This window comes from Tauraco erythrolophus, chromosome 6, assembly GCF_009769465.1.
Source record: "Tauraco erythrolophus isolate bTauEry1 chromosome 6, bTauEry1.pri, whole genome shotgun sequence".
Taxonomy (NCBI): Eukaryota; Metazoa; Chordata; class Aves; order Musophagiformes; family Musophagidae; genus Tauraco; species Tauraco erythrolophus.
The window spans coordinates 7,023,509-7,035,666 of record NC_141470.1 but is presented as its reverse complement, the minus strand read 5'-3'; the positions used below and the strand labels follow the sequence as shown (position 1 = coordinate 7,035,666).

General features: G+C 40.3%; 1 protein-coding gene across 2 annotated transcripts in view; it reads left to right on the top strand.

The window, feature by feature from the left end:
* The window catches only part of LRP5 (LDL receptor related protein 5), a 173,698-nt gene extending 162,224 nt beyond the window's left edge, over nt 1-11,474 (top strand). Inside the window, exons 19-23 of one of the 2 annotated variants that reach the window (XM_086612854.1) lie at nt 1,819-1,929; nt 4,784-5,020; nt 7,457-7,596; nt 10,472-10,569; nt 11,213-11,474. In XM_086612854.1, the coding sequence (XP_086468980.1) occupies nt 1,819-1,929; nt 4,784-5,020; nt 7,457-7,596; nt 10,472-10,569; nt 11,213-11,474 (848 nt within the window). Of the gene's footprint in view, nt 1-1,818; nt 1,930-4,783; nt 5,030-7,456; nt 7,597-10,471; nt 10,586-11,210 lie in introns of both variants that reach the window. The other variant, XM_086612853.1, reaches the window with a different exon arrangement.
* Nucleotides 11,475-12,158: the final 684 nt, after the last annotated feature.

Genomic DNA, 12,158 nt, shown 5'->3' with positions numbered 1-12,158 from the left:
CTATGCCTAGTCCTCTGGAAGCACTTGGGCCACCCAAGACTAGACTTTTGTCCAGGATGCTGTCTGACACTTACCTAAAAGGGAACATGCTTAGTTTCCAGGGTTAGACTGAGGGAGACGTGGCAAACGTGGCCTCTGTAGTCTTCAGGAATCTTTACAGGCTAAGGCCTGAGTGGATTCCTAAGAAGAATGAAACCAATAGGCCTTTCTCATCCGTTGGCATAAGTCAGCCTATAACCCACTGTGTTTGAGGAAGGGAACGTGGCATATTGTACAGTATTGTTCCTTATACGAGATTTATTAAGGCTCTGAGGCTAACTGGGCTTAACAGAACTTTTCTACTACAACTCAGGCATCAGAGGAATTGCCTCCTGGTCAGAGCAGTGATCATCATTGCCTTTCCATAGGTCTGAGTTCAATGCCTTGATTCTATCAGAAGCCATTTCTCCTGCCCCATGTTTTCCCAAGACATGCTTTCGGAAACGTGAATGTGAAGCATTGGCACAGAGGTTACACACTATGACTGCAAGTGGCCAAAGAAATGTCCCTGGATATGTTCATGGTTCCTAGCCCACATCTTCAAGATGATGGCTTTCATCTTCTTGAATTTATTGTGGCACTGGTAGGTGGTCCTGTCATACCCAGTGAAAGTTACAAGGTTAAACAGTCTCTCGATATTGCCACTGGATTACTGTGCCACTGAAGAACACAGCTTCAGTGCTCCAAGTTGTCCATTGCTGGATCCAGAAGAAACAAGGAGTCCAACAAGGTAGGACAGCAACAGAAGATACAACACGTAAGAAGAGAAGGATATTAAAACAGAAGTCTTGATGGAAGACAAAGGAGCAGCAGACAGTTGAAAGAATACGTAGAGGGCTGGCAGTCATTGGCAAATAGGAAGGTGCACGCAGAACTTGGCCCTTCTTGTAATGCAAGAACCTAAGTGGTGTGGTGGGAGCTCAATATGCTTTTAGAGCTTTCTATCAATGTGTGTGTGTTTTGTGTGCACTGTAGGACCTTGTGGAGCTGCATCCAACTTACTGGGGGCATAGCAATTCAAATCAGGAGCTGTTGCATTTAGAGCTTCTAGCTAAGTTTTTTTCTCCATAGATAATTTAGTTTTCTAACACGAGAACTGCTCTGCAAACTGGACCATGGCAAAGTAAGTATGGCTATTCAGTTCTGTGATCCAAAACATGAATGTAGATCTTCTCCTCCGGAAGAAAAGAACCTTTCTTCTTTTTGCACTGAAGAACCTATTCTGTGAACCTGGTTACTAACCGTTGTAAGACAGTCTCTTCACTGATCATTTAATATGCTTTGACTTGACAGAGATTCCAAAGTTAGTTAACAGGTCCTTTTTGCTGAAACAGAGGCTTACATAAGAAATTTAGCAAGGTTATATTACACAGGGCTAAATAAGATGGTATGGACTATGTAAGGTTTTATAAGATGCCGAGTTACTACATTTTGTTAACATGTGAGGGGATCTGCTACACTTTGTTAGTTATTGTAAGAGATTCTTGCTGATTTGATCCCAGTTTTGCCCCAACAGGACTGATTTGACAAAGGATGGGAAGTTACTGGGATCAGAATTTTATTTTAGCCCCACCAAGTACGATGTATAACAAGAAGAAGGAAGAATCAGAGAAATGCAGACTTGCATTTTACCCACAGCAACGAAGCAGGTGTTCTGGTGCCTACCTGGTCATAATATAAAATGCACTGTGGCTTCATGTCTCACTTCTTTTGGTTTTCTTAAGATGCTCAAATGCTCCCATGTAAGTAGTACTTAATCTTTTCTTTCTTTCTGCACAGCAATTTGTTTACCCAATCAGTTCCAATGTGCAAGCAGCCAGTGCATCCTCCTGAAGCAACAGTGTGACTCCTTTCCAGATTGCATCGATGGTTCTGATGAGCTCATGTGTGGTGAGATGTTGTTCCTTGAGATTCAAGTGCTGTGTTCAGACATAATGTCCTACATCCCTACGCAGATCCTCAGTCTTTGCATAGTAATATTATTTCAGGGAAGCCCAGGGAATCTTGGCCAAATACAGTTGTATTTGGCTGCTAAATATAGTCATGCTTTTCCATTGGTCTGTGTGGCAAAAGAGTGCAAACTTGCAGCATGATGTAGCAAGTTTGTGATGCTGTTATCCCATGTAATGCAGAAACAGCAGTAGCGGAGATGAACTGAAGTCCCAATGTTACTTCAAGCTAGTTCTGAAATGCTGTACGGCGTAGAACGCTGCCTTGTTCAGATGGACATTCAGATTTATACCCAGAGGGACCTGATTCTACCGTGCTCAGTACCTTGGAGCTTGCAGAGCTGCTGCTAAGCTTGGGGTGGCTTTGAAAAATGTGTAGCCCTACCCACTGCAATTACAGGATCAAGCTAGGAGCTAATTATGTGGAGGAACTAGCATGCAATGAGCAAGTGTCCACAAGAGATCACAAGCTGGTCTCTTAAAGTTCAGGTAGGAAGAAAATATAAGGAGAGACCTTGATTTTTCTGGACAAAATGTTACTTTGAATTCTTATGGCAGTAGGTATATGCAAGTTACAGGCACACTGACAGCAGTTGCTGTATTAGTCTTTAGGAAGGGTCTGTTATTTTGCAGTTCAAAGTGGACAGTAAAACTCATTTATGAATGCTCTACTTGCAATTTTCCTCTTTTTTGCACCACTGAGGTGACTAGCACATAAAGTTTTCAGGCAGTGTAGCAGATAAAGGGAGCATTTAGCTCACGAGTGGTTTAGCAAAATAGTTGGAACATAGCATTTTAGAGCCAAAGCAAACAGATGTGCTGATCTGTTGGTAATTCATTCCGAACAAATCCTTGTGTTGGGTTTGCTTAACGATGTTGCCTATAGGACCTTGGCTGATTGCAAGCTTTTTAATATCCTAGAATCTTGTCAGGTTTTGAAGCACCAGTTGTCAGAAGCTGTGCCACTGCTGGGATGAGAGGCGGGATCACCAGATCTGGTCAGGGGAACCTTGTTTATTCCTCCCATCCTCACAGTGGGTACAGAAGGAAAAAGTGTATTTCATGAGCAGGAGTGGTAACATGAGTCCAAGGAGTGAGTAGAAGAAAAGGCTAAAAGAATGACAACAAAAACTGTTTAGCTCTCCTGTTGGAAATTTCAGAATGAACATGCTTCTCATGCTTCTCCCACGTCTTCCATTTGTCTTTCAGCTCTCACCCAGTTCCCTCAATTCCCTGGATAACATAAAGCCACTTCTTTTTTTTTTAGTTTATTTTCTTTGTGCACTTGGCAAACTTTTGTGCTGCCAAGTTAACGCAGCTGTTTCCTGTTTGCAATTTGAGTCCAGTCCTGCAATTAGGTCCTAACTGATTTAAATGTGTCTTTATGTAGACTTATGTGTCTCCTCTGGAGTCTTTTTGTGGAACAGAGCATCCTGTGGTTTCTTGTTTGTTTGAGGGAAAGAACTCAAGTAGGGAATAAAATGATTGCTACTTTTCTAGATAAGGATCTTGCATTCAAAAGAGCCTAGGTTTCACCAAAATGAGAATTGTGTGTTTTAAATTAGCTAATTTGGGAACTTGTTTTTGTTTTGGCTTTGCTTTTTTGTGATAGCATATCTGAACTAATCTGACTGTTTGGAAGTTAGGGCCTTAGCAAGTGGGAAAAGTAGGTAAAGACTTCAAGATAGAAATGAATTCTTGATGCTGAGCTGTTAAGAGTTTATTGGTAGATCTTTTTATTTCCTTTATCTTCCTTCTCAAATTTCAGTTGGTTTTCATTTGCTTCCACTGAAGGGAATAAAACCAAAACCACTGCAGAAAAATTATACGAGGTGAAGGCTTAAATCTTACATGAACCTTTTCACTTCTCACAACTTGATTAAGGGGCGAAGGGGTCTATAGTTTGATCAGAGCATGTAAAATTGATAGGCTTTGGCCAAGTTTATTTTGATTTTTTAACTATGAATATATGTTTTTTGTATGTAAAAAAAAATACAAATGTGCGGATCACATGGAAAAAATTGTTTTCACTGAAGAATGTCACATATGCAAAAAATATAGAGGTGTCATAGAACATAGAGGTTATTTATTTGGCAAGAATTTTGAATGTGTTACCCATAATCAGGGGGAGATATGATACAAAGCTCTTGACATACTGCAGCACTTTTTATTATTTAACATTGGGCTACATAGAGCAAAAAGAATTAAGAAGTAGGAAGTATTTGAGATATTCCGGATTGTGTTTTCCTTCCAATTTGTAGGGTTTTTTTTAGAAAGCAAGCCATATTTTAGGAAGGAAAAGTACTCTATTTTAAGGCTTATATTACCTAGGAAGACATCCACTGCTTAATACATATAGTAGCTTCCTGACTGGTAAAATCTTTTAATTTTTTATTGTTATTGCTGCCCAAATCGCTTTTGAGAGAGCAGATTCCTCTGATTAACAAATTCGTGTTTATAAGAGTCCTATATCCTGATCCATAGACTTTGTGGGGGGAAGAAAAGGAAACTTTCTAGGCTGTTATGTCAAGATGATAAGTAATCCTGTTCTGAGATGAATTCCAGACAGAAAGTTGCTAATACTGCTTTAGGTACATGGAGGGAAAGAGGAGGCATGAAGTCTTGTGCATTGAATCAGAATATATGAAGTTATAGATGCCTGTGCTCAGTGCAGATACTTTCAGAGACACTGTGTGAATGACTGTGAACTGACTGATATGCTGCATGAGCTCCAGGACAGCAACATATATATTGCCCCATGTTTAATGACCTCCGTTTTTTTTTCTCCTCTACAGAAAAAACAAAGCCAGCTTCAGATGAGTCACAGCCACACAGCAGTGCCATCGGTCCTGTCATTGGTATAATACTGTCACTTTTTGTCATGGGAGGAATGTACTTTGTTTGCCAGCGAGTGGTGTGTCAGCGCTATGCCGGGCCCAATAGTCCTTTTCCACATGAGTATGTCAGTGGCACTCCTCACGTCCCTCTTAATTTTATCGCTCCAGGCAGTTCTCAACATGGCACTTTTACTGGTAAGGATGGTAAGGACCTTGCATCTAATCAGTACCCTTACATTGTCTGGATTTGGAGTTTTACACGTTATTAACAGTGCTGGATGGGGAGTTTTCAAAGAGCAGAAATTAGATGTTGATCTGTTCAGTGGTTCTGGTATAAACCTGTCATTTGGATCAGATACACAAAAACTATTAGATGCATTTCTTTAGGCGTCTTGCCAGATTTTCAAATGCAGTTTTCATGCTAGGCTGCATGTGCACAGGTATTTGTCTTTTTGATAGAAAACCTACAATATTTTGATAGCGAAAACATCCTTTTTAAATAGTTAATTCTGGTGTGTGTAATAAAGGCTGGATTTTGCATGGTACTTCTTCCCTAAGGCCTGCAAAACACTATGAAGAGTAGAGAACCACATGCAATTTTGGAAACTGAGAATGCATGTGCCATTCGGCGTTCTAGTGAGAGCTCTGTTGAGTTGTTCTTTGTGTCTTGTGCTCAGATGTCCTTGTTTCTGTCCTGTCCATCAAAGGTCTTTACACAGTGTTGTCCTGTCTGCTTAGGATGGGTAAGTTACTCTACAGTGGAAAGAAGCAGAGGAAAGAAGTGAAGCAGCTTAGTTTACTGTAATACAAAAAAGCAGGGAATAAATCTCCCTCCCCAAAGTTACAACAGCAAACGTGGAAGAACACAAGCTGTTTGGATGTGGTTTTGTAGTCTGGCTACTCATTGCCTGAAGTGTAATGAAAACATCCCCTTTGGTGTAGCCCATCTCTGAGGCAGCTTTCCTGTTTGCTTTTGGACAAAGTATTTATTTCTTTCTGTCTCAGTCCTTCATCTGTAAAACAGCAAAGCTTCTCTACCTCGTGAAGGACTCAAAGCATCTGTTCAGAGAAGTGTGTGCACCTACAACGCTGAGGTTGAAGGAGGACCTGAAGTACACATAAAAGCTCAGGATGTTCAGATAAGAACCCAGAAACCTCATATAGACATCAAAGTAAACACTTAAATGATGTACCTCCAATTATTTTACAAATGTAAAGCCTACATTTCATAGAGAAAATGGCAAATTCTTAACTACAACGCCCTGAGAAGAAAGAATATCTCTTCATATTGTTCAGGAAGCTAGAAAGTAAATGTTCACCTGTAAACCTGCCAGACAGGGTCAGAATACAAGAAATCCGTAGTTCAGTGTGCTTGGAGTCTGCTTTTCACATCAGCTGAAAATCAGATGCATAATAACCTTAAAGACAAATGAAAAGATGTGGCATTTCTTCATATTAAACAAGTATTTGAGATGTGCTTATTGTTGCTTTCTTCTAGCCATGGCTTTGAAGATAGCCAGGTACAACTTCGGTTTTAGCCCTTCTTGCACTTTAATGGCTGTGGTCAGCTGTTGCTGCTTAAGTTATGTTTTTATGGTTATTAAGAAGTAAATGTAGTAGGAAACAAAATTCGAGGATGAAATCACTGCAAGTGAAATCTTTGCAGTAGTGTTTTACACTGGACTTCACACTGAAGCTTTTTTGATTAAAGCAATTATCAGTGGTTTTCATCTGTGCCTCGGTAGGTGCTAAACTAAGCTGTCATTCTGATTCTCATTCGTATTTGTTAGTTTTTTCTAATCCCTATTGCTGTGCCAAGTTAAAACAGCCGAAAACATTACCATTGATGTTAATTCTAAAGAAGAGACATAGGTTCCTGATACCATGGCATTTCCAAAAAAGATCAATAGTCATGAACGATGACCATAATAGAGTCACTCTGCTGTAATAAATATTTCCTGCATCTGAAAAATTTCTGAAAACTTCCCAAACTGAGCTCTTCCATTAGCACTGAATAGTCTGTCAGGAAGAAGCTGAAAATATATTGCCTGATTTAAGTGTAGATTGGAGTAAAAACAGATTGGAGAATGTTGTCTTTCCTTTCCTGTCAGTCTGGTTTCCTTCCTTTTGCCTCTGCTGACTTTCAGCTTAAGCAGTGATTTTTTTCAATAAAAATAATTATTTTTTGCTGTTGTTCATGTACTTGCAATTGAATTTCTTTGGATGGAAATGAATACTTTGGAGGTCTCTAGCTTGTTTTTCTTGGGCAATGTATAATGCTTTTTTTTTGCAAATGCCTGAGTTTGTTTAATTGGAAAATTTCTTATTTAACAATTTGGATGAAAAGTTTGGATCAACTCTTCTGGAGATTTCTTTCTTAGCAGAGTGTGAGAGCAGGTTGTGAGGAGTTCAGTGCTGCAGTGAGACAATAGGTGGTCCGGCGGTGAGATGTTTTCTTTACAAAATACGTTGTTCCTTGTAATCCTGAAGTTATTACATAAAACATTGTTTCCAAAGTGACAACCAGTAGCTTTGCATGGGTTTACCAAGCTGTGGATTTGTTTTCTGTTTTGCATTGGTAGGTAAAATTGTGGTTTACCTGGCCTTATTTTCCTCTCTGTCTCACTGCAGGCATCTCTTGTGGAAAGTCCATGATTAGCTCCATGAGTCTCATGGGAGGAAGCAGTGGTGCCCCCTTATATGACAGAAACCATGTTACTGGAGCCTCTTCGAGTAGCTCATCCAGCACTAAAGCCACTTTCTACCCACAGGTATGTCTTGAAAATATACTTATGAGTTAGGTATCTCTCACTTCTGAAGAAAAGGAAGATGAAAACGTGTGGTACTAAACAGAATGTTAATAACGGTTGTTCTTGGGTGTAACTGTTTATGATATACAGGCCCAGTCCAACACCCACTGAACTTCACAAAAGGGCATTGTTGTAGTCCATCAGGATTACACAATGCTATATGGTGTCTAAAATGTTTTGTTATTAGAGTAGCACTTATCTGGGTTGTTCCTGGGCACTTCTGTTGGAGATGCCCTCTCCTTAGTTCTTTGTAAACTCTGATGCCAGTAGCCAAATGATGTTTTGCACTGCCTAAAGTTGCAGGCACACATGGAATAAAAAGAATAATAAGAAATTAAGCTTGGCTTGCTGTTTAGATTAATTGTCGATTGTTGATTCAGAAAATGAAGTGCGTGCACTGGGAGAAAACAGTGGTACCAGCAGAAGTTCCTTTTCTTTTTTCAGGTGTAATTTAGCTCCATTTGTGGCTTTTAACTGTTGGAAGTGACATAATTTTCATCCCCATATCAGAGTTCCACGAATTCAGAGATGTATAGTATGAATGGAAATTATTCTCTAAGAATACGCAGGAGAGACATACGAAGGTTACTGTTTGCCAGCATTTTGTCATATGACAGGTTTTTTCCTTAGAGCTTCTGAGCAATACACACACTCACTCTTCTCTTCACACAAGCTTGCAGAGTCAATCTGCTAGCTATTGAAGTGATATTCCAGTAGTATTTAATCAGGAGTACTTTAATCACGTATGTGTGGGTATATGCGCATTTGTGTTTACATGTAAACTGTTACGCTAGGAATGGCTATTTTAATTGATAGTGTTTTGACCAGGGGTAAATGTGCTATCTCTCCCCTTTAAGAAGGACACAGATGGAAAAGAGAGGTTTGGGAGCTTAGCTATTCATAAGGGAAAATTCGTTACTTATTTCTCACATTACCTTCTCAATGAAGCCATCAAGAAGTTAGTCACAGCTAGCAGATTTTTGGAACTCAGCAGCCCTCCTCATTTAGCTTGTCTCATGCTTCACCAGTGTCTCTGTAACATGCTGAACAATTTCATGCTAGTACCAGATTGGCGTGTCAGTGCCACACTAAAAAGGATGGACAGAAAAAACTTAATTGAGTTTATATTAAAAAACTCTTACTTAGATAAATTGTGAAAGAGGAAAGAAGCCCAAGAGCTGATCTGCATGTGCCGTTCTATGGGATCTTTGTTGGCCAAAAGATCAACTCTTCCATTGGACTTGTGGCCTAAGCTAATCTGTTACTGGGAATTCTTCTTCCACACTTTCCACTCCGGGCTATGTGAGCCAGGGCCTGCAGGGATGATTATCAGCCTTTCCTTCAGGAAAGACACGCTGGATTCTTAGAAGGAAGCTGTTGCAAGGGCTTTGTTACTTGTAGGTTACTGCTTAATGCAATTATTTTGGTCTGTTCTACCTTGTAGCTAATTACCTAGCTTTCTTTAGGTTAATAATAAAAAGGAGAGATCTGAGCATCTAGTTGTCTTGGCTTTTTTGTTTTGTTTTGTTTAACTCATCTTAGTGATACTGAGAGATGGTCCAGTGAATAGAGACTAGGAAAAAATTGATGTCAATAGAGTTAATGCCAGTTTATCTACCTGAGAACCTGGACACAGGCATCTTGGCTGACACTCTTTTGCTGCATTTAATCTGATCATGGTGTTGATGCAGCTCAGGGTGCTAGTAGGAGAGAATCCAGAAGTACAGTGCCTTCTTCGAGGAAGAGGATTTGTGGAAGACACTCTTGAGGCAATTACTCATCGTTCCTCACAGCTAACAATGGGTGGTATTGAAGCTTGTCTCCCCTCACATGAATCTAGATGCAGAGCTCGTCAGTATTAGTAACTATGAGCTCAACTCAATGGCCAGGAATCATTTTGCCAGACATTGCACAGTGAAGACCAAAACAGTGATCTCCACTCCAGTGATTTTATAACATTGTAAGTTACAAGAGAAGAGCAGAGGCAAAGGAAGGGTGCTGTCGTGCTCACTCTGGCAGACCATGGCTTGGCGGAATGCCCAGGACGAGCCGTATGCAAGATGCTCACATCAGTAGCAAGGCCCTACCATCAACAGCAATGCTGTAATTTTCCACATTGGAAGGGATGAAGCGCCCTCCTCGTTTTTAGGCCAGTGTCCTGCTGGTGGTGTCAGGGGTTCTGCTTCCTGCTAGCAGAAGAATCCTAAAGGATTCTGAAGCGTAATAAACTGTTTTCCTACTGTGTGGGTTACCAGCAACCGTTTGTATGCATACACAGGCTAGGACAGGCTACAACTATTTTTCAGCTCTTAGGCTGTTTGCATTGTGAACTGTGCCAAAAGGGTATGTTTACAGAACAGCAGTAAAAAGGAAGTATTCAGGGAAGGATGCAGTTGTATAAGTTATGGTAAAGGAACTTGGCCTCCTGATCCTACTGTTGACTGGGGGTATGTTTAGGGGCTGGGAGTGGAACAGACTTTATTTCACATTAGCATCTGCTGAGGATATCAGTCCTTATGTCCAAGGAAGTGCACTGAGATTCAGCAAAACTGGGTCTAATTTCCAGCTTTGCCTCAGCCTTCCAGCATGATAGTGGATGTGGCAATGAAGAAAATTCCCTGTACTGTGAGAACTTTGAAGGCCTGCACTGTACCTAAGCCCAAGTTAAAGTCTCGTAATGAACTTCCGTGGTCTTTAAAAATGCATTAATCCACCCAAGCAGAGGAAACTAAAATAAAGATGAGTGATGGGGTGAAGGCATAAATAATATTTTCAGAATAAGTAGAGTTGCATAATTAATCTAAACTTTCACACTGGTTTTTCCTATTCTTCCTAGATCTTGAACCCACCTCCTTCTCCAGCTACTGATCGCTCCCTGTATAATGCAGAGATGTTTTATTCCTCAAACATTCCTTCAACCACAAGATCTTACAGGTACAGCTCTGGTAAAAAGGTTCAATAAATATTATATTGATCTGTCCTTCAGTTTTGGATTGTAAGCAAAATGTTCTGGTTCAGACTTTACCTTGTGTCAAAAAACCTTTCCCTTTCGTAATGACCATTCAGATGGAGGTTATGCTAGTTTTGATGTTAAACATTGGCTTTGTGTTCTTATTTTGACACAGCAGGGTTTAGCGCCTCTCAATACAGTGTTGCTGAGTAATAGTGCAATATGTACAGGTTATACTGCTATGAAACAGTCACTTAGCATCCCGTGTAGAGAAGCTTGATGTTTTCTGTTCAGTTCCTCAAGCTTCTCTTAAAACTCTTTGAGGACTCAACCTATTTGTTAGCAACTGGACTAAATGGTCATAGTGGTCTCCTCTGGCTGGCCAGGGTCTAGAGGAATGCACTGCTGGCTGAGGGTAGTTGTGCCGTTCAGATTTGACGCAGCTCAGGTACTGCTTGTTGGGTTCCTATGAAAACCTGAGTTAAGGCTCACATTGTGTTAATGAGTAGGCATCTTGACTGAGGACACAGAGCTGTTAATTTTCAATCTCTTTCTTTCTTTGTCTTTTTTTTTTTTCCCAGATTGCAACTAACGCTTGTGCTTTCCTTTTCTTCTTTTTTCCCGCAGACCATACCTTATACGAGGGATAGCTCCACCCACAACCCCATGCAGCACAGATGTTTGCGACAGTGACTATACTACTAGTCGATGGAAGGCCAACAAATACTACATAGATTTAAATTCAGACTCAGACCCTTATCCCCCTCCACCCACACCTCGCAGTCAGTACATGTCGGCAGAAGAAAGTTGCCCTCCGTCTCCTGCCACGGAACGAAGCTATTTTCACCTCTATCCCCCTCCACCCTCTCCTTGTACAGACTCCTCATGACTTCAACAGAAGGAACTTTTCCTGTAAATATTTTAAAATATGAACAGATTTAAAGTATATATTTTATGATTTAAAAATAAATTGGGGTGGGAATTAAAAAAAAAGAAATGTGAATAAAAATGGGTGGGAAGGATGGGGCTGTGAAAAATTGTACAGTGGAAGAATATTTATAAAATTGATCTTTTTAACTTAATTTCCATTCTTTTGTGCCATATTTTCCTTTTGGAAGTCATGAAAATGACTAATTTTCCAAAGGATTTGGGGAGGGAACGTTGAGCCTTTTTGCATTTTTAAGTCACCTTTTTATATGCAAAGTGTATATAATTCCTTTTATTAATGTGAGACAAGAAAGCAAAGTGGCTTGTGGGAGGAGAAGTCTAAAGAAAGATGTAAATTTATTCACAGAGAAGAAAAACTCATTTAAATAAAATTGTCAGTATCTCATCCCTTCGCCACCGCTGGGAGAACACATGCAAAGATCACAACACTGAGATGCTCCTGTTTGCAAGTGAGCTGAATGCTTCCCAGCAGAACTTCTATGCTGAGACTTGGATTTCAAACCTCCCTCTCCATGTGCTTAGCATTGAACTGGAAGAACTCTTCTTTTGGCCAAACCTTCCAGCTTAACTGGGCCCACAGGCATCATACCCTACCGCATGTCAGTGCCACTCTGCACATGGCCAA